The sequence below is a fragment of the Macaca fascicularis genome, chromosome 5 (assembly GCF_037993035.2).
Source record: "Macaca fascicularis isolate 582-1 chromosome 5, T2T-MFA8v1.1".
In the NCBI taxonomy this organism is placed as follows: Eukaryota; Metazoa; Chordata; class Mammalia; order Primates; family Cercopithecidae; genus Macaca; species Macaca fascicularis.
In genome coordinates this window covers 12532746-12554156 of record NC_088379.1, presented here as the reverse complement: position 1 = coordinate 12554156, position 21411 = coordinate 12532746, and the positions used below count along the sequence as shown (strand labels likewise).

The following is a 21411-nucleotide window of genomic DNA, read 5'->3' as shown; positions in this document are numbered from 1 at the left end:
ACTATTCACAATAGCAAAGACTTGGAACCAACCCAAATCTCCATCAATGATAGACTGGATTAAGAAAATGTGGCACATATATACCATGGAATACTATGCAGCCATAAAAAAGGATGAGTTCATGTCCTTTGTAGGGACATGGATGCAGCTGGAAACCAACATTCTCAGCAAACTATCTCAAGAACAGAAAAGCAAACACTGCATGTTCTCACTCATAGGTGGGAATTGAACAATGAGAACACTTTGACACAGGAAGGGGAACATCACATACCAGGGCCTGTCGTGGGGTGGGGGGAGGGGGAGGGACAGCATTAGGAGACATACCTAATGTAAATGATGAGTTAATGGGTGCAGCACACCAACATGGCACATGTATACAGATGTAACAAACCTGCACATGGTGCACATGTACCCTAGAACTTAAAGTATAATAATAAAAATAAATAAATAAATAAAGTAAAAAAAAAAAAAAAAGGAAAGAATGTACATCCTCTCTATCCTTAAGGCTATCTGACTACTTTTTTCTCCTCCTTCAGTATGTAACTGAAGCATCACTTTCTCTGTGACATGGCTCCTGTCATCCCTAAGCAGTTGTAGAAGTTTCCTGTCTCTGTATTCCTGTTATAGATTGTCTTATACAGATCTTTGTTACTCTCATGATTCAGAATTTCATTATATAGCATCTTGTTATTTGTGTCCCTCTTAGCCTTCCCAGCATTTAGCACTACATAAGTAGTTGGTGAGTAAATGAATGCCTGGAAAAACCACAGTGACACTAGCTAATACTTATTGAGTACATGCCAGTCACATACAAAATGTCTTGCTATATGCTAGTCATTGCTTTTGTGTATTTATTCATCTTATCCATTATAGCAACCTTAGGAGATAGGTACTATTATTGTTCTCATTTTATAGATGAGGAAACTTACTATATTTATTGTTTACAGCATTATGTTTTTAAATATGTATACATTGTGTAATGGCTAAATCAAGCTAATTAACATAGGTATTACCTCACATACTTACCATTTTTTTGTGGTGAGAACACTTAAAATCTATTCTTTTAGCAATGTTCAAGAAAATACTTATCATTTTTTTGTGGTGAGAACACTTAAAATCTATTCTCTTAGCAACTTTCGAGAATAATACCTTATTATTAACAAGAGATGGCAAATGCTGGCCAGGATGTGGAGGAAAGGGAACCCTTGCACACTGTTGGAGAGTGCGTTCTTTATCACTATGCACTACTGTCTTTCCAGATGAATCTGTAAATAACTGAAGAACTATAACTGTATTCAGCCCAGATTTCTTCTGTATTTACCTTAATGCAAAGTTGAGAAAAGTTATTTCTTGTATGGGACAAGTTCTTGTATATAATCTATCATCTCTGGATAACAGAGATCATCTCTTGGGATATGAAAATATTTTACTGTTAGGACATTTTCTTTATAAAGATATTTGATATAATTTTAATCAGAATTGTTTACTATTTAATATAATAAACTTTCTGTTACTCATCAAAATCTGTCTCTATATCCTAATATACAGGCCACTTTATCCTGGAAATTCTCCAAGTGGATAAATTCTGAACCATCACATACATTTAGAGAGTTAGTGTTCCACTAGAATCAGCAGGGACAAATGAAGGATAAAAGTGATAGCTTTAGATTCAGAATTTTTTAAAAAATTATACTTTGAGTTCTAGGGTACATGTGTACAAAGTGTAGGTTTGTTACATAGGTATACATGTGCCAGGTTGGTTTGCTGAACTCATTTCATCGTTTACGTTAGGAATTTCTCCTAATGCTATCCCTCCCCCAGGCTCCCACCCCCTGACAGGCCCCAGTGTGTGATGTTCTCCACCCTGTGTCCAAGTGTTCTCATTGTTCAGTTCCCACCTATGAGTGAGAACATGCGCTGTTTCGTTTTCTGTCCTTGTGATACTTTGCTGAGAATGATGGTGTCCGTGTCCCTGCAAAGGACAAGAACTCATCCTTTTATATGGCTGCATAGTGTTCCACGTTGTATATGTGCCACATTTTCTTAATCTGATCTATCATTGATGAACATGTTCCCACAAAGGACATGATCTCCTTCTTTTTTATGGCTGTATAGTATTCTATGGTGGATATCTACTGCATTTTCTTTATACAGTCTATCAATGACAGGCATTTAGGTTGACTCCATGTCTTTGCTATTTTGAATAGTGCTGCAAGGAACATATACTTACAAGTGTCTTTAAGATAGAATGATTTATATTCCTTTGGGCATATACCCAGTAATGGGGTTGCTGTGTTGAATGGTAGTTCTGTTTTAAGTATTTGAGGAATCACCACACTGTTTTCAACAATGGTTGAACTAACTTATACTTCCGCCAACAGTATGTAAGCATTCCCTTTTGTCTGCAATCTTGCCAGCACCTGTTATTTTTTGGATTTTTCCATTCTGACTAGTGTGTGATGTTATCTCATCGTGGTTTTGATTTGCATTTCTCTAATGATCAGTGATGTTGAGCTTTTTTTCATGTTAGTTGGGTGCATGTATGTCTCCTTTTGAGAAGTGTTTGTTCAGGTCCTTTACCCACTTTTTAATTGGGTTAGTTTTTTTTCTTGTAAATTTATTTAAATACCTTACAGATGTTTGATATTAGATGTTTGTCAGATGCATCGTTTGCAAACTTTTCTCCCATTTTGTAGGTTGTCTGTTTACTCTGTTGATAGTTTCTTTTGCTGTGGTGAAGTTCTTTAGTTTAATTAGATCCCATGTGTAAATTTTTGGTTTGTTGCAGTTGCTTTTGGCATCCTGAAATATCTGCCTATTCCTATGTCCAGAATGGTTTTGCCTAGGTTGTCTTGCAGGGTTTTTTGAGTTCCTTGTGTATTCTTGATATTAATATTTTGTCATAGTTTGTAAATATTTTCTCCCATTCTGCAGGTTATTTCTTTACTCTGTTGATTGTTTCTTTTGCTGTGTAGAAGGTTTTTGTTTGATATAATTCTATTTGTCTACTTTTTGGTTTTGTTGTCTGTGCTTTTGAGGCCTCATCCATAAAAATCTTTGCCCAGACCAATGTCTGTAAGCATTTCTCCTGTTTTCTTCTAGGAGTTTCACAGTTTCTGGTCTTAAATTTAAGCCTTTACTCCATTTTGAGTTGATTTTTGCTTATGGTGAAAGATAAGAGTCTGTTTTTATTCTTTCGCATGTGGATGTCATCATGAGGTTAGCTGGTTATTATGCAGACTTTTTTGTGTGGTTGCTTTATAGTATCACTGGTCTGTGTACTTAAGTGTGTTTTTGTAGTGGTTGGTAGTGGTCTTTCCTTTCCATATTCACTGCTTCCTTTAAGAGCTTTTATAAGCCAGGTCTGCTAAGAATTCCCTGAGCATTTGCTTGTCTGAAAAGGGTCTTATTTCTTTTTTGCTTAGTTTGGCCAGATATGAAATTCTGGATTGGAATTTCTTTTCTTTAAGAACATTGAATATTAACCCCCAATCTCTTCTGGCCTTTAGGGTTTCTGGTAAGAGGTCTGTTAGTCTTATGGGCTTGCCTTTGTATGTGACCTGACCTTCCTCTCTAGCTGCCTTTAACATTTTTCCTTTTATTTCAACCTTGGAGGATCTGATGATTATGTGTCTTGGGGATGATCTTCTTGTGAAGTATCTTACTGGGGTTCTCTGCATTTCCTGAATTTGAATGTTGGCCTCTCTTGCTAGGTTGGGGAGATTCTCGTAGATGATACCTTGAAATATGTGTTCCAGGTTACTTCCAGTCTCCCCATCTGTTTCAGGGACACCAATGAGTAATGGATTTGTTCTCTTTACTTAATCTCATATTTCTCAGAGATTTTGTTCATTCTTTTTCATTCTTTTTCCTTTATTCTTGTCTGACTTACTTCAGGAAGCCAGTTTCCAAGCTCTGGGATTCTTTCCTAAGCTTGATCTATTCTGCTATTAATAGTTGCAGTTGCATTATGAAATTGTTGTAGTGTGTTTTCAGCTCTGTCAGGTCGGCTGCATTCTTTTCTGTACTGGCTATTTTGTCTTTCAGCTCCTGTATCATTTGGATCTTCCTTGGATTGGGTTTCAACATATTCCTGCATCTCAATAACCTTTGTTTCTATCCATATTCTGAATTCTATTTCTTTAATTTCAGCCATCTCAGTCCAGTTCAGAACCCTTGCAGGAGAAGTAGTGCCGTCATTTTGAGGAAAGAAGGTACTCTGGCTTTTTGAGTTGTTAGAGTTCTTGTGCTTATTCTTTCTCATCTTTGTGGGCTTATGTTCCTTCAATCTTTGATGTTGCTGATCTTTGGATTTTTTTTTTCTTTTATCCTATTTGTTGACCTTGAGAGTTTAATTGTGGTATAAGGTGGGTTCAGTCAACTGGCTTCATTTCTGGAAGATTTTAGGGGGCCAAACCTCAGCTCCCAACTTCTGGACTTCATGCTCTAAATCTGGGGGACTTATATCCAGCCCCAACATTGTTCTCTGACTCGTCGAGGGTAGGAACCCACTGTGCTGGTGGGACCTACGTATTCCTGGACCACTGGTCATTACACTTCAGTGGGTGGTACTAGCCAAAGTGTTTCGTAAGGCAGCAGCAGTGGGATTTGTCCTTGTTTGCATGTATTAGCAGCACAGCAGCAGCAGCAGCACGGTGGGGTACGCACTCATCAACTGCAGCAGGGTGCTAGCAGGTGCCTGCGTCCCTGCAGGCATTCACAGCGGCAGCAGAGGCATTATTGCTTTGAGGGACACAGGGCCCCTGCTGCTGGCGACTGTGTCCACGGTGATGCTGGTGGTGGTGTTAGCATGGGGGTCTGGTGCTGGCAGGTGCAGGTCTGTGTCTGCCCTCTGTGCATGATCACTCAGGTGGGGGTGGCTGCTCAGGGTAGGGGAGGTTCATTGTTCTCCCTTCCTAGTTTTACTCTTGCAGCAGTGTTGGTGCAGGGATAGGGCTCTGGAGCTGGTGGGGCTGGCAGGGTTCAGTGGGGCGAGGGAGCAGACAGGCTGGTGCTTGGCTGTGAGCACTACTTTCCAACCTGAAATCTCATGAGAACTTATTTACTATCATGAGAACAGCACAGGAAAAGCCGTCCCCATGAGTCAGTTACCTCCCACCAGATCTCTCCCAAGACCTGTGAGGATTATGGGAGCTACATTTCCAGATGAGATTTGGATGGGGACACAGCCACCCAAGATGAGATTTGGGTGGGGACACAGCCAAACCATATCACTACCTACCACAATACCTGGCATATGATAGATGCTCAATAAATGTTTGTTGAATAAATCATTTTTTTAAAAAATTGACCAATGGTAGTGCTAGTCTTTCCATGGTTATATTTGTTAGGAAAAAAACCTTTCGTTTGATTAGTAAGTGATACATGGAGATTTGGAAGGAAGGAGAGAGAAAGAGAAAGAAAAAACAATAAACCATTAGAAAAAACAAATGTACACACACATTAAGTGACACAACTTTTATATTTATTTATTTATTTATTTATTTATTTATTTATTTATTTAATGGATGGTGATTTAAATGGGTGGTGACTTCAATGGGAATTTTTCCTGGCGACAAGATTTGTTCTTACTCTTGTTGAATTAGAAAAATTTTTTAGCTTCAATATTATGATAAATTGGATATGTAAATGTCATTGCTTATAGCTTAGTATTTTAGTCTTCCACAAATTGATGCCTGTGGTATCTGGACATTCCTTGGCCTGTTCTTGTAAATAAGGAGATAGTGATGTTTAAGGAATAGCACTGTGGCCAGAAAAGCAAAAAACAAACAAACAAACAAACAAAAAACCAAAAAGACCAGGCGTGGTGTCTTACGCCTGTAATTCTAGTGCTTTGGGAAGCCAAGGTGTGCGGATCATTTGAGGTCAGGAATTCAAGACCAGCCTGGCCAACATAGTGAAACCCCATCTCTACTAAAAATACAAAAAATTAGCTGGGCGTGGTGGCAGGCGCCTGTAATCCCAGCTACTCGGGAGGCCAAGGCAGGAGAATTGCTTGAACCTGGGAGGCGGAGGTTGCAGTGAGCCGAGATCACGCCATTGCACTCCAGCCCGGATGACAGTGCAAGACTCCGTCTCAAAAAAAAAAAAAAAAAATTCTGTATTTTCCAAGGTAAACAATATAAATGGGGCTCAGGAATACCCCATTAGATTAAAAAAAAAAATCTCCTAGAGAGAGAACCCTTGAGCCTACAAACTAAAGACTTTCAATATAATTTTAAATAAAGTCTTTTATGTAGTATGAGTGCGTTTTTTAGTTGATAATCAATTGGCACTATTATGTAGGCTTACTAGATTTGCAAATTTACAAGTTTTTACAAGTCAGTTGGGTCCCTTCCTCAGGAAATCAGTTTAAGTTTTTTTTTTCCTATATTGACTCAAAGAGCCTAGTTGTCCTTAAATCCTGTGAATATATTTGCCTTATAATTTGACGGCATTGAATAAACACCCTTATAGGGTCTGTAGTGTTGTAAAAAGAGAAACTGTTAAATAAAGGATCACATTTGGAAAAATAGACTGTGCTGGATAAAACCAGTATTGCATGTGAGTACTGTGGTTTGCTTTAAAGCACGTACAACTATTCAAGGAAATAGATCCTTGCCCCTTACTCTCAAAATGGATACTCTAGATGGAAAACAACTGAACTACGTCTTTGTGAAATTAAACTATGGCTATAAATTAATATAAACACCCAATGTAATATTGATCTCTTAAGCAGAAAGTTATGTATTTGTGCTAACATTCAAACTTATAGAGATTACAGAGCTAACTATTAATTATTAAAGTAATTAAACTGTTTCAAGCCAAATATGCTTGGGTAAGTACAACTTGCCTTCAATTAATCACCATGTTTAAATGTACTATATTAAGTAGATCTTTTTTGCGCATCATCAGTGTGCCTGAACTTATACAGATGATAATAATAATGATAGCTCACATTTTTTTTAGCACTTATTTGCTGGTCATTGTGCATTATACATAGATTAATTATCAAATAACTCTATACAAAATAGGTATATTATTATTCCCAGTTTATAGATGTGGAAACTCAGTCATAAAGAGGTTTAATAAATTGTCCAAGCTTGCACAGCTAGTGTCTAAACTGGAATATAATATTGGAAAGCAAGTCAAGCATGTTAAAAATGTATTGATAGACTCTAATATTGAATTGTTTTCTCTCTTTAACACCTTTCTAGTTGATTTGGAGCATATGAGAACAATAAAACCTGAAAAACACTTACGGTTTTGCCAGGAAAATGGTTTTAGTAGCCACTTTGTCTCAGCCAAGACAGGAGACTCTGTAAGTAAAATAATGAATACTGCATATTATAAGTGATGTTTTACTTTTATTTACTAACATTCGTAGGAAGTATGCTTCCATTATTTAACCTTTGGAGCAAATTAATTCCTATTGAAAACATGAAATTCCTTAGATTAGTTATAACATGTTTATTCTGGTTATATTACTTTTATAATTTATTTAACATAATTTTATGGTTATTTTTAAAAAGGGAATTAAAATGAATATAAACCACCCATAATGTCAGTATCTAGAGGTAACCACTCATAACCTCGTATGATTCCATCTAGTCTCTTTTCCTGATGCTCATACTAGTACTGTTGCCTGTGGCTAGGAGGTGGCATTCATTGAGTGCTTACTTTGTTATAGACATTGTACTACTCTGATTATCTCCGTTTTATAGAGGAGTCTTAGAGAAATTATGGGGTCCAGATTACACAGCTAATAAGTGGAGGAGAGAGGATTTGTAAAGGCAAATAGTGACGCTCTGGGACTCACAGTCTTAACCACAAGCCTGTATTTATTTTTAAAAATTACGATTATAATATAGAAATAATTTTATATTTTACTTTTTACTTCATATTTTTATTGTTTCCATGTCATTTAATAATAGATTGAATAATTCATTTAATAAATGTTCAAAAATTTATTCAGTCTTATTCTTATTGTGGAACATACAGGTTGTTAAGTTTTGAACATAATGTTCTAATGTAAAATTTTGTCCATAAGTTTTTGATGTTTTGGTTATTTTCTTCAGGTAGAAAGATTCCTTGAAAGGGGATTGAAACATTGCCAAATCACCAGCAGAAAGACTAAATTCATACTATCACCAGCATTGTATGATTGCCATAACTACATCCTTTTAACATTCAGGATTTATTTATGTATTTACTTTAAAATCTTTGTCAAATTGGTAGGCCCCCCCAAAAGAAAAAAGATACTTCACTATTTAAATTTGAATTTCTTTGATTATAATTGAGGTTGAAATTTTTAAAGTTTTATTAGTTATTCACTTTGTGCTTTTTACTTGTTATAATTTTCTATTGCATTAGAAATTTTCTATGACCATCTTTATGTTACTGCTAATAGTCATGTGTCACAGTTTTTTCAAATAATCCTCACCGACCCCCATTTGACTATTTTTCCAGTTGACATTTTTCAACTAAAAGAAGTTTGAAATTTTTCTGTGGTTTAATATTTTTGATGTTTTTCTCTGTAATATCCTTTATAGTTTTATACCTAAAATAAATATTAAATAATATGACTGGGGTTTGATCTTTCTTTTGGTAAGACTCATTAAAAAATTTGGACTCTTGGAATCCTTTCGCCTCAGACAATGTGAATATGGGCACATATGCACCCATCTATGCCTTTGAAAAAAATGTATGTCAATAATTGTAGATAAATTCATCCATGGATTCACTGGGCTTCTGCCCTCACTTAATCTTCCCAGGGGTCTTTTTGCTATTTCAGAATTATTTTAACTTGTAGTATTTTCACTTGTTTTTAACCACTTAGTATTTTTTTTGCCACTTAGTGTTTTTTGTGTGCTTATATTGAACCACTATTAAAAAACTTCATTTTTTTTAAGTGATACTTTGAAATGGTTTGTTCTTATGAAATTACTTTAAGACTTGTAATCATCTCTAGCTCCAGGTAACTTCCTCTCATTGTTTGAGGAGTTGAGCTCCTGGCTTACTGTTCTTTCTCTGATATTACCTATGTCATAATTCTTAGTGATTTCAGTATCCTTGTTTCTTCCTGACTCCACCTTAGTCACTCTTGCATACCACAGATCACGTCATTACAAATTACTGTGGCTCTTCTATTACCTCAGTATCAGGCATCTTAATCACTAACCACCAACCATCTTCTGTTTCACATCCTTGAATGTCCTAACACAACCATTCTCAACCCTAGCAAGACCTACAAGACATTGATCCTAACACCTTTGCAAAATCTTAACCTCCTTTCATGTCTTCATTTTTCTCTCTTCTGAACTTAAATCTCATGGCCAGTCCAAATCATTGCCATGCACATACTCTCAATTCCCTTTTTCCTCTTTCACTTTCTCAGACCTGCTTGGCTAAATCTTAATTCTGGTTTAAACCAAGCCTCTGCTTTTTCATGGGTATGCTCATGAACATGACCAGAGAAAAGCACAGAGGTATGCTGGAGGTTTCACTTGAAGTTCACAATCCCTAATCTCAAGTGGGCCCTTAATACTGCTCAGTAATTATGCCCTATATCCCTAGTCTACCACCTCTTCCCTCAGCTAGGTGACTTTTTTTTTTTTTTTTTTTTTTTTTGAGACAGAGTATCACTTTGTCGTCTGGGCTGGAGTGCAGTGGCGTGATCTCAGCTAACTGCAGCCTCCGCCTCCTGGGCTCAACCAATTCTCTGCCTCAGCCTCCCAAGTAGCTGGGATTACAGGTGCCCACCACCACGCCCGGCTAATTTTTTGTATTTTTAGTAGAGATGGGGTTTCACCATCCTGGCCAGGCTGATCTTGAACTCCTGACCTCGTGATCCACCTGCCTCAGCCTCCCAAAGTGTTGGGATTACAGGCATGAGCCACTGTGCCCAGTCAATGACTATTTCATAGCTTCTCTTCTCTCTTCAGAAGTGTTCAAACTATCCTCCTCTATTCTATCAGCTGATGACCTTGTTTCCTATTTTATAAGAAATTTGAAACAAACAGAAGACAACTTCTACATACTGATGGTACCAGGTCTAACCTCATCCTGCTTACTCTATCTGTTCTCATATCTTCTGTCTTCTCTGTGGTTACTATGGGATCTATTCTAGCTAGGGCCAACTTCTCCATTGTGTGCTAGTCCCATTTATCTTTGCTGAATCAAGGATATTGCTTTAGCAGTTCTGTTTCATATGTTTTATTTTTTTTCCATCTACTGGATTATTCTTTCAGCATACAACATATTATGACTTCTTTTATCTTAAAAACAAGAAAGCTCTTGATGCCACATTTTTTCTCTAGCTGTTGCCTCATTTCCTTCCTTCACTTTCCAGTATATGTTTTGAAAGAGTTGTCTCTAGTTCTTCTTTTCCCAATTTCTCTTCTAGTTCCAGCAGACTTTTGCCCTCAGTATTTTACCCAAACTGCTATTATCCAGGTCATCAATGGCCTCCTTTTTGCTGAATCCAATGATCAGTACTCAGCCCTCATCTTACTTGACTAAGTAGCAACATAAATAATTGCTGATCACTCTCTCCTCTTTGAAATACTCTCTGCACTTAGCTTCCAGGATACAATGCCTCCGGTTTTTTTTTTTTCTACTTCACTAACTACTCTGTCAGTCCCTTTGACTAATTTTCTTACCTCTCCAACCAACTAAGGTTCAGTCCTTTGATATCTCTTTTTCTACATGTATTCCCATAATGGCTTTATTTAGTCTTCTGGCTTTGCTCAGACTTTTCCCCTGAACTCTAGACTCTTATATCCAACTGCTTGTGCAGCATCTCCACTTAGATGTCTAATAGGCTGCCCAATTTAACATGTTTAGAACTGAGCTCTTGATATTCCCTCCTAAAATCTCTCACAGTCTTCCCCACTTTAATAAATAGCAGATCTACCAGTTGCTCAGGCCAAAAAAATTTTGGAGCCTTTCTTGAGTCCTCTTTTTCTCTCATACCCCACATCTGTCACCAGATCCCATTGGCTGTACTTTGAAAATATATCCAGAACCTGGTGACTATTTCTTACTGTGTCCACTCCTACCACTTTGGTTCAGCCTCCATAATCTTTTACATTAGTGTCTTTGCTGATTCTCTTTTTGTACACTTGGTCTCCTATAGTGAATGTTAATACAAACAACCAGACTAATGCTGTTAAAATAAAAGTCACATTGGGCCACCCTCCCATGCTTTCCATTCATTTGGAATAAACATCAAAGTCCTTCCAGTAGCCTACCAGATTCTACATGCTTTGCAGTCCTCATCTCTTTGCTCGTCTTCTTTTAGAACCACTCTTTCTCTCCACTCCACCACAGTACTTTTCCTGTTGTTCCTTGAACATTGACCATCAGTGAACTAAAATATATTATGCTTCTTAGGGTACAAACGGCATAAGGCTATCAGAAATATGTATCCATTTTTTGTTAGAAATAAAAATTAACAAAGTTTTGATAAATATTCTGTAAGCATGTGATGAGTAGGGATAAGAATATGGTAGGACATTTATGAAGAAAAGATAGTTATACTACACTAAATGTCAGGATTGGAACTCTAGTAATTATAGTAGACCTGACATAAGCTAGCTATGTGTGGAAAGGCTATTTATAGAAAAATATTTGTCTGTTTTTGTTTAATCGTAATGGCATATATTTTTCCTTTGAACTGATAAAATATAGTAAATAGTACCAAGTTGCTTTACTCGAGATACATGGAGAATTTGTCGGAATGATGTGAAAGTCACAGAAAGTGTTAAAGTGTTAGAAAGCAAGACCTTTTAAGATAGGCCACAGGTGGCTAAAAGGACCAAGATAAAATTGGCAATGAAAAGTAGGGTGGTAAAGTATAGATTATTTTTATTTTCTTCAGTAAGTATGGGAGTTTTTATACTAGTAAGTAAGATTGTTTTGTTGTTTTTTAAAGCGGTAGCTGTAATCATCATGTTAAATCTTTAATGTGTGTGTTTAGAGAAAATTCATTGAATTGGATGGAGTTTTGAATTATGGCTTAATAATTTAAAAAGTATTATATTTAAAATGTTGCTACATTTGACAAAGGTATTTTTGGAATCACCTGCTATATCATATTTTTGCAATTATTGCTGTTTATCATTTTTAAAAAAATTCTGTTTATTTAAAGATAACTTAAGCATGACTCTTTTATATCATTTAAACCCATTTTTGTTATGTAGGTCTTCCTGTGCTTTCAGAAAGTTGCTGCTGAAATCCTTGGGATCAAATTAAACAAAGCGGAAATAGAACAGTCACAGGTGATTACCTTGAACTTTATGTTTAAAAAATTAATGAATTTCTTACAAGGCATTAATTTTCACCCATAAATTCTTACCCATTTATGCCTTCTGTGTACGTGTCTCTAAAAGCTTTGGGAATAGATTGTATGTATGACTCAGTGTTTATTGCAGAAGATGGAGAATGTTAACTTTTTATGTTAACTTTTTGCCAAATTATGATACCCTTGAAACCTCATTTTGTCTCTTTTGTTGGGAAAAAGATACTGGTATAAAAAAAATTATTAGTGGTTAACTAATGAGTTTAGGTGCTGACCACATTGTTTGGTACTTCTTTATTTAAATCCTTATGGAGCGTCTATTCAATTTTAAAACATCCTTGACTGTAATGATATTAGTTTTTGATGTTGTTTTGTTGTCAGTTTAGTTGTGTTATTAATTAGTAAGGATTTCTAAGTTTTTTCACTATTCCTAGATAGTTCTGTTAGACTAAGAAAAAAACATGCATATCAGTAGCCAAGAACTTTAAAGTACCACTATAATTTCCCACTAATTCATATGTCTGATAGAATGAAAAATCAGAGCAAGCACCTAAAAAGTTATGCTTCAGAAGTGGTTTGGTTAGAAGTAACAAACTAATTACATTTTTCCTCAATTTCTTCCACCCCATTCGCACCCTGTGCAACTAAAAAAGTCTGATTATCTTTTCCCATCCTTAAATTTTTCTTTAATTCTTTTAGAGTTAGTTCTGTATCTTTTTCTCATGGTCCCTCTGTGTGTGTGTGTGTGTGTGTGTGTGTGTGTGTGTGTGTGTGTGTGTGTGTGTTTTAAAATGATTGAAGCAAATATTTGAAATTGTTATACTGATGTGGATGTTTCTAGGACTTGATTAAAATATTTGAAATGCTAAACATTTGCTAATTTTAATTCCCATCATTCAAAGACATTTGTTTTATTTAGCACTTGGTATGGCCAGTGCTAAGATACTTTGTGATGTTTAAATAGCTCCCAGACACATAAAAAGTGGTTACTTGGTTTGGATCTAGGAGAATATAAGAAAGAGAAGTCACCATGATTTGCTTGATCACACAGACCTTGGATCCCAGAGGTCAAGTAATTCCTTTGCTTTTTAGCTTCTCTGTCTAAATAATGTTTGTCTTTGCTTAATTAGACAGTCTGTGATTATCATAAGTGATTTATTCGTCATATGTTGTATACTCAGTATAGTGGTGGGTCTAAAAAAGAATTAAAAGACTTTAAAATGTCCCTGCTTTCAGTAAAGAAAATTAATAGGTTATGTGCCAGGGGGACTGTGTTATCTCAGTTAATCCTCATAACTCCCTGGATCAGGTAAAATTTTATCATTTTATGATCAGGAAGCTGAGACTGTGGAGAGATTCAGTAACTTGATCACTAACCCTTAGTTGGGCACTGGTGGAGCCAGAATTTGCACCCAGGTCTCTCTGACACCAGTACCCTTGGTGTTTCCACTCTACTATACTGGGGGAAAGTGTACTGGGCAGTTTGGAGTGGGAAGGGAGAAAATGGCTGAAAGAGGAGCTGATATCAACAATATGCCTGGGTAGAAAAGCTTAGGTTGTATTTTAGAAACAGAAGAGCAGTTTGGTTAAAATAAATGACCATTTGTGTCAGAGAATAAAGAGTTTGAGAACAGATTTTGGGGATTTATGAATGCCAAGTTGATTAATTTTATTTGACCTATAATCATTTTGAGGTAGGGCAATAGATGAAAGCAGTTTTTAGATAGAATTAATCTAATGGGATATTTTTGTATGTCATTGGATAGGATGGAGATTGAAGTAAGGAGACTGAGTTACTGCTACCATGTGAAAATGGCCAAAGTCAAGGTGGAAGGGAAAGAGGGAACTGATAGGACTTGTGGAGTTACTGGATAAGAGAGAATAGAAGTCCAAGATAATAACCCTGAGGTTTCTTGCTTGGAGGAATGAAGACAGGGGAAACCAATGATTGTGGTTTTTCTGAAAGAGGGAATGGTGGACTGGTGCTTCACAGGTGAGAGGGCCGCACTGAGGAAGAATTCCTTGTACTGCCTGAGCTGTGCAGCGGTGATCAGATACAAGGAGACCTCTGGAGAGATGAAACAACTGGAGGCAAAATTTGGGGAAAGCTTTATTAACATTAGCTCCCTCGTGTTGCAAGATCAACAGAGTTACTATTTTGACTTTGGATATGGGCTTAATATCCTGGCGTATTTTAAATAAAGAGATATTAGATGTGTTAATTACATAATTCTCTACCCTCCCTGCACATCCACCTTGCTTATTATGCTTTGAGATTTAATTCTATCTTCAGTTTGTTGGTGGCATTTACTCTTAATGCATTCATTTGAAAGGGAATTCAAGTTACTGCAGCACTCTTCTATATGTTTGTCAAAATTCTTTGTATATAGCAAGAAGCCTCATTAGTCTTTCTTGATCCTGATGAATTTGGTGTTTTTGCCAATTAAATTATTGATTTTACAATTCATATTTCTTAGTGGAAACATTTTTGCAAGTTCATCTAAAAGACTAGGAAGTGCAGATTATATATATACACACACACACATATATATATATACACACACATATATATACACACACATATATATACACACAGACATACATACATACACACACACACACACTGCATGTGGCTTTTGCGACATTTGAAAGATTACTGGGGGGATTCAAGGGAATCTTTGAAAGTACTTTATATTATTCTATAGAGAAGGAGTTAAATGGCAGACTCACCAGTCACATTGATGTTGATGCTCTACTATAATAATTTACTTTGCGACATAAGTGTTTACAATGAGGTTTTAGTCCTAGTTCCATTCACTGATTATTTAAAGAGATTCTGCTAGTTTATTTCTAACCTAGATTGCTCTTATTTGGGAGTTATATAAAATGAGTTATCAACACACTTTGTAAGCTTTGCAAGGAAAAGGAAGAGAGAGAAAAGAAAGTGAATGCAATTTATTAACACAGTAAACATATTTTGAGGGTCTGTGTAATGCCAGGGACCACAGTAGAATCTGGGGATACAGAAATGAATAAGAGAAAGTCCCTATCCTCAAGGAGCTCCCGGAATAAGTGCGGCAGCCAAACATTTAAACAGTGAACACTATAGGTCCTTTTTCCACAATTCCCAATTTGGTTAATAGTTTCATTTGCATCATTTATGTAGTCTTCCCCTTTCTCCCCGACCAACCATTATCCTCTAAGATATTGTAAGAATTGATACTGTTGTTAACAAGTGTTATAGTTTCCCAGATTGTGCAGATTTTTTATTTGCAAAGTGCCTAGACTTTTGGGAGAAAAAATAAATTTACAATTGCTGTTGTTTAGGAAATCCAGCCATCAGCTCTTTAAGAATGCATTAGATAATTGATAAAGAAAAAGCATAGTCCTTTTAGTCCTGTCTTGTGTCCTTCAGACTGAATTGCGAGGAAGTTTTGCCATATCTACTTGGTGTTAAGAGTTCTTAATACATTTTTAAGCCTCAACATTTTTACTTGCCAATTAATAAACTATGAATATCTACTTGATTTGAATTAGGAATGTATTAGTTTTTAAAATACCAAAAAAAATTTCTATCATGTCTGAGATATTCATTAAACTTGCTAAAAATATATATTCCTTATTGTCCCCTCAAACTATTTTCAGACTGTATCTGAAAGTATCTCACGTAGGGCTTGGCGTGTAATAGACATACTCAAGATTTTAATTATCTTAATTGGCATATTATTGTACAGTACCCTTTTAACCATTAAGAGTCCTTTCTGCTTTTTAGCTTTACCTGAATATTGATCTTCCTCAGATTCTTCTTACCCATGTGTTAATTTTTTATGATTATTTTCTCCAGTATGTTTATGAAAACTGTCCTGGGATTTCTTTCTTATCCTAAAGACCACTTGTTTTCTTGAGGAGCATATTTTCTCATTTTGTGCATACTACTCTAACCCTCAGATATTGAACGTTGCTTAATGGATTTTCATATCACATACTATTTTTTCTCTTTCCTATTCACCTTTAAATTAATTTTTTAAGTAAAATTTCAAAACCAGATGGGACTTTAGAGATCATGTAGGTTTACTTTTTAACAGGTTGTATCCTGTATCCATGCTTTAAATTGTATTCTGTAATCTTGTTGCACTTTGAATGTATACCAGTGAGAATATTCTGTAATAGTTTAAAATCTGTTTTGTATGCTAGACTCTTATTATCTCAAGAAACAGAGATTGTGCATTATTTACCTAAATGTCTGCAATATCTGGGACAGTGGTTGGCTTTGAATGAATGATAGTGACAAATGTTTTAGCCTTCAGGGTGTGTTTACTCCATATCCTGGGCATGACAAACTATGGCCTTTGCAGTGGTAAATATGTTCCTTATTATCTGGAGTAAGGTGCAATTGCACAGTTGACCAAATTTATCTTTAGTTTAATCTCTCCGAGAGTCCATCTATACTCCTTACACCTTGTGCCCCAACCCATAGGTTGCTTTCTTGCTTATGCCGTCCATTGCTACCGCTTCCATTTCCAGTATCCACTTGGCAAATGCTCTTTGAAAATATCAGGGTTAAGCTTGTGTTCACTCATATAACTCTTTTCCTCTTAGGGCCACTTCATTATTTTCATTTCATCAACTAATAGCAGAGAATAATTGAGTGTACTTTGTGGCTCTAAAAATAAAGGTTGGTATTTTGTAGGTAACATTTTCTCTAAAAACATCAATAAATGACTTTTAAATAAGCTGACTACAGTGAAACCACCTACCGTGAAGTTTATGACATGGAAATTATGTTTTTCTAATCATAGAAAGTGAAATTTGGAATCTGCAGAGCCTTGGTTATGGGTTACAGTTCGGAAACACTTTACAAAGCTTTATGTCAAAGAGTCAAAGCCCCTGAGAGTGATGCTGCCTTGTTAATTCTTGATTAATTTGATGAAAATTAATAATGAAATCCAAGTCATTTACGTTAGTCAGTTCTTGGACCAAATTGTCTAGAGCACAGGACAGTAATTCGGTTGTGTTTCTAGGATAAGACTTAAACCAACATTTTGTTGGATTAACGAGTTGCTTACTGATTATGAAAATCCCATCACTTCATTGTAACCCATAGTTTGGCATGAAACAGTTAGGTTTGGGGAGGTTAGATAATGGTATACAATATTTCACTGATGTACCCCCCACTCATACCTCATTTGGCAGTTGGTAATGCTTGTGTTGATAGCATCAGGCTGAGTGCCTAGTAAATCATGAGTCTTGTCCAAAAGTTAATGCTGCTTGTTGCTAGAGAACTTAAGCAGAAGCCACCCAAGGCTAATATGTTCGTATGCCTCAGCATCCTATTCATTTACTCTCAATTGTTTATAGAATCTTTATTTATAAATGTAATCACAGATAGAAGCTCATATTAAGATGCCTTTCTGTCTATCTTAGTAAATTAATAGATGCTATTATGAAGGATGAGTGTCCTGAAATAAGATATTTGCAATCACATGGATAGCGAGGATAGTTTTAAATCTAAAATATTTGGGTAGCATGTTATATCTGTCATGCATATTTGTCACATGTGGTCTTTTTATCCTAAGGTAATAGCAATTACGAATATAACAAGGTAAAAACAAATCGTTTCTTATTTAGTAAAACTCTTAGATATTTGAAAGCAGCAGTTGTTGTACTTAAATATTGTACCTCGTGAATTTTTTTTACATGACCTACAACTGCATTTTGAATTTGTTTGTTTCTGTATGGAATTTGGAAGTATGGAGGTTAGGATTGGGAGGAATGGGGGAGTGAGCATCACAAGGAAGTCTAGGACAAGTAATAAATAGTATTAAATATAAAAATTGTAAATGGCATATGGCTTCCTCTGATGTCTTCATTCCTCTCCCCACATTCAAAGAAATTAATTACTCCTTCCTCTGTGTTCCCACAGCATATTATAAGTCCACTAGTTAAGTGTTTAACTTGTATGGCAATTAGTTGTATATGTGTTTCTCTTTCCATTGGGTCCTCAGCAACTTGTGAATAGATTCTGTGTAAGTCGCCCATACATTCACAGTATAGAGTGACTGGCACGTAGTATATCTTCAGTAAATCTTGTTAATGGAAATTGAATTAATCCTTTTATTGCACTTTAACATAGAAAAACCTCATAATTCTTCATAGTCTTCTGAAATTCTGGGCATTATATATGTTATATATGATTGTGTTATCAAAAATGGAACTCACAATTTGGGAAGTTTAGTGGTCATATCTATTTCAGTAATTAAATAGAATTACAAAGAATAATGTTTCTTGGGCCTTTGTTCCTTTTCTTTTCTTTTGTATGTGTACATTCTGCTGTTTGTGTGTGTGTGTGTGTGAGAGAGAGAGACATGTTTACATTTATATGTTAATTTTATGTTTCTGCTTTGGTGTTTCTATATTCAGTCATTGAACATACTTTCCATTTTGTCTTTTTTTTTTTAATTCTTTATTCTTTGTCTCATTTATGTTGTATGGAATTGACAGCATATTGTCAGGGCAGAAATAGTGAAGTACCCGGAAGAAGATAATCAACATACCAGCTCTGCTCAGAGTAGAATCTGTTCAGTACAGTAGTGCAGGTATTAAGGGATAAATTATTACAGTTTGGGGAGGTGGGAAGGGAAAAACAGTGAATGCTATCTTGTTCTTTATTCCTTATGAATAGGGAAGTTCAGATGATTATTGTACATTATTGGAAATTAATATCGCGTCTAAGTCTTGATTTAGAACTAAAAAATTGGTCCTCTGCCAGGAGACATGAATTAAGAAATTGGGAACAAATTAAAATAACATTGCAGTTACTTTTAAACATATTTGTCTTTATGGTTGTGTTTATTACATGTGCAGTGAAGTGGAGAATTGAGGCAGTTATTTCATTATTCATTCCTTACCATTTTTCCTGAAATAGCTTGGTAATTGAAAGAGTATTTTTAAAATTTGCCTTGAATTGCCCTTCTTTGTCTGCTTGTGTGTGCAGACTTTGTAGAGTTGAAAACAGTAAAGGATTTGTTTTAAAGTATTACTTAGAGATGAATATTAAGCATATTGCTAAATGTATCATTTTAGATATTCCTTGAAGTGTGTGTTAGAGGGAAGGAAGGAAGAGTTAAAAGTATCTTTTGGTTTAAATTATTTTACAAACGAATATGAAGTAATTTTCTAAATTTTTCATTATACTGTATTTTGTTACAGTTGTATTCATAACCAATAGTGAGCCATTTGGAAATAAGTTAGGGATTTTGGAGGAAAGTTTTAGAAATTGGAAAAGATTTAAAAATGGGTTGCTCAGAATGTTTCTGCTTTATATGTGAATCCTCTTTAACATTTAAATGTCTTCTTACAAACTCAAACTGCTGTAAACATTCAATGAAAAGGTATCGCTAAATATAATGGCTTATGGAAATATTAATCAATAATGTTATTTTTTACTTTGAAATGATGAGTTCTTTTCTATGATTTAAAATACATGTGAATGATTCATTTAAATTATTTTGCTCTAAATTATTATCAGGGTTTAATTTTTCCTTATTGATTTGTCAGTTTTTCGTTAGACTTATGATAACCTCAAGTTAAATGTCGTAAAACCAGGGACAACTCCATAGCTGAGTTGCCATTCTCTTCTTGAAAACAAAAAAACAAAAAGCACGCTTCGTTTGTTTGTCTGGCTTATTCTTTTAATATCAACTCCTGCTTCATTTGTGGTGTGCATCATCAGAAGCTCAGCAGAGTTCAGAAAATAAAAATATACTTTAAGGAGCTCTTTCTAAATGTTCTGATGTCCTGATAATAACTCTGTTTTCTTTTATGACAGAGGGTGGTGAAGGCAGATATTGTAAACTACAACCAGGAACCTATGTCAAGAACTGTTAACCCTCCTAGAAGCTCTATGTGTGCAGTTCAGTGAGCGCATTTTTCTTTTGTGTTGATAGTTCTGGCTGCCCTTCACCTCTGGGTGGGCCTGAGGACTTCTAGGAACTTGTTTTATCAGTGACCATCTCTGTAGTTCAGTTAACACTTTCCTCCCAACTTGCTTCATCATTGCTGTTGCCTCACAGTGGCAGGCCGCTCCTTGGATTTGAAAGAATTCAACTTTGGGACCACACACTTTGAATTCAAAATGGAAAACCCATTCCCTGGACTTAGACTGCTTCGTTGCAAAAGAATGATGATGCTTCTTTGTATGTCCTTGCTTCTTTTTTCAGTGATGTAAATTTTTTTAACTTAATATGAAAACTATCCAAGTCTTCATCATCAGCCAGGATTTTGCCACAGCAATTTCATTCTCTTATCGGAACCTGTATGTGTCAAAGTATACTTCAGAGTGCAAACATTAAGCAAGTAATATATTTTACCTACAGATACTTATGAAGACATTCTTTAGCTATCTATTGTGACTAAAAGTATATAAGGCTGTATCTAACTGAAAATGCTTGAAATAAGGCTGTAATAGAAATATTTTTTCATTTTTTAAAAAAGGGCCTAAATTGTTTATATTGTAGTTTGTAACTCACAAAGTAGTGAGTATTTGATATTGTATTTTTATTACTGTATCATTGTCATTATGTATTGTGTAATACTCAGGTTTGAAGGCTTTCTGAATTTTGATAAATGTTCAGCTGATGCTCCACATGGAATTTCTCTTGCAAACTGCATAAGAGTACTCCCGCAAATGCGTTACGACATTGTGGATCAGACTGTACCTGATGTTCAGATGTTTTTCTTTCATGAATAAATTTATTTAAATTACTTCTTTTGGCAATTTTCTTTCAAACGTCTTCCTTTTTGTTACAGAAAGGCAGTGTGTATTTGGATACAAAATTAGTGATTCTGGGAAGTTTAATGTATAGTCAGTCACTTAGAATTATTAGGTTATTTTGTTGGACCAATTAAAATCCATACTCCATAGCTTGGCATTTCAGGGACTTCACATCAGCTGCCTCCTACTTTTCTACCTTTTCTCATGCCACTCCACTGTACCATCATCACTCCTCTGCAAACACAGCTATGGACTCATTCCTATTTTCTTTGTGATGCTCTGCTTTCCTGTTTTTGCTCCACAGGTCCCTCTGCTGGGAATTCCTCCTCCTTCTCCA

The 21411-nt window shown here is 35.6% G+C and overlaps 1 protein-coding gene across 2 annotated transcripts in view; it reads left to right on the top strand.

Moving 5' to 3' along the window:
• RAB28 (RAB28, member RAS oncogene family) overlaps nucleotides 1-21064 on the top strand; it is a 119748-nt gene extending 98684 nt beyond the window's left edge. Inside the window, exons 5-8 of one of the 2 annotated variants that reach the window (XM_065544788.1) lie at nucleotides 7218-7321; nucleotides 12204-12281; nucleotides 18803-18897; nucleotides 20130-21064. In XM_065544788.1, coding sequence (XP_065400860.1) covers nucleotides 7218-7321; nucleotides 12204-12281; nucleotides 18803-18892 — 272 coding nt within the window. In that variant the 3' untranslated portion in view covers nucleotides 18893-18897; nucleotides 20130-21064. The remainder of the gene's footprint in view (nucleotides 1-7217; nucleotides 7322-12203; nucleotides 12282-18802; nucleotides 18898-20129) is intronic. The other variant, XM_005554490.4, reaches the window with a different exon arrangement.
• The last annotated feature ends 347 nt before the right edge of the window (nucleotides 21065-21411 follow it).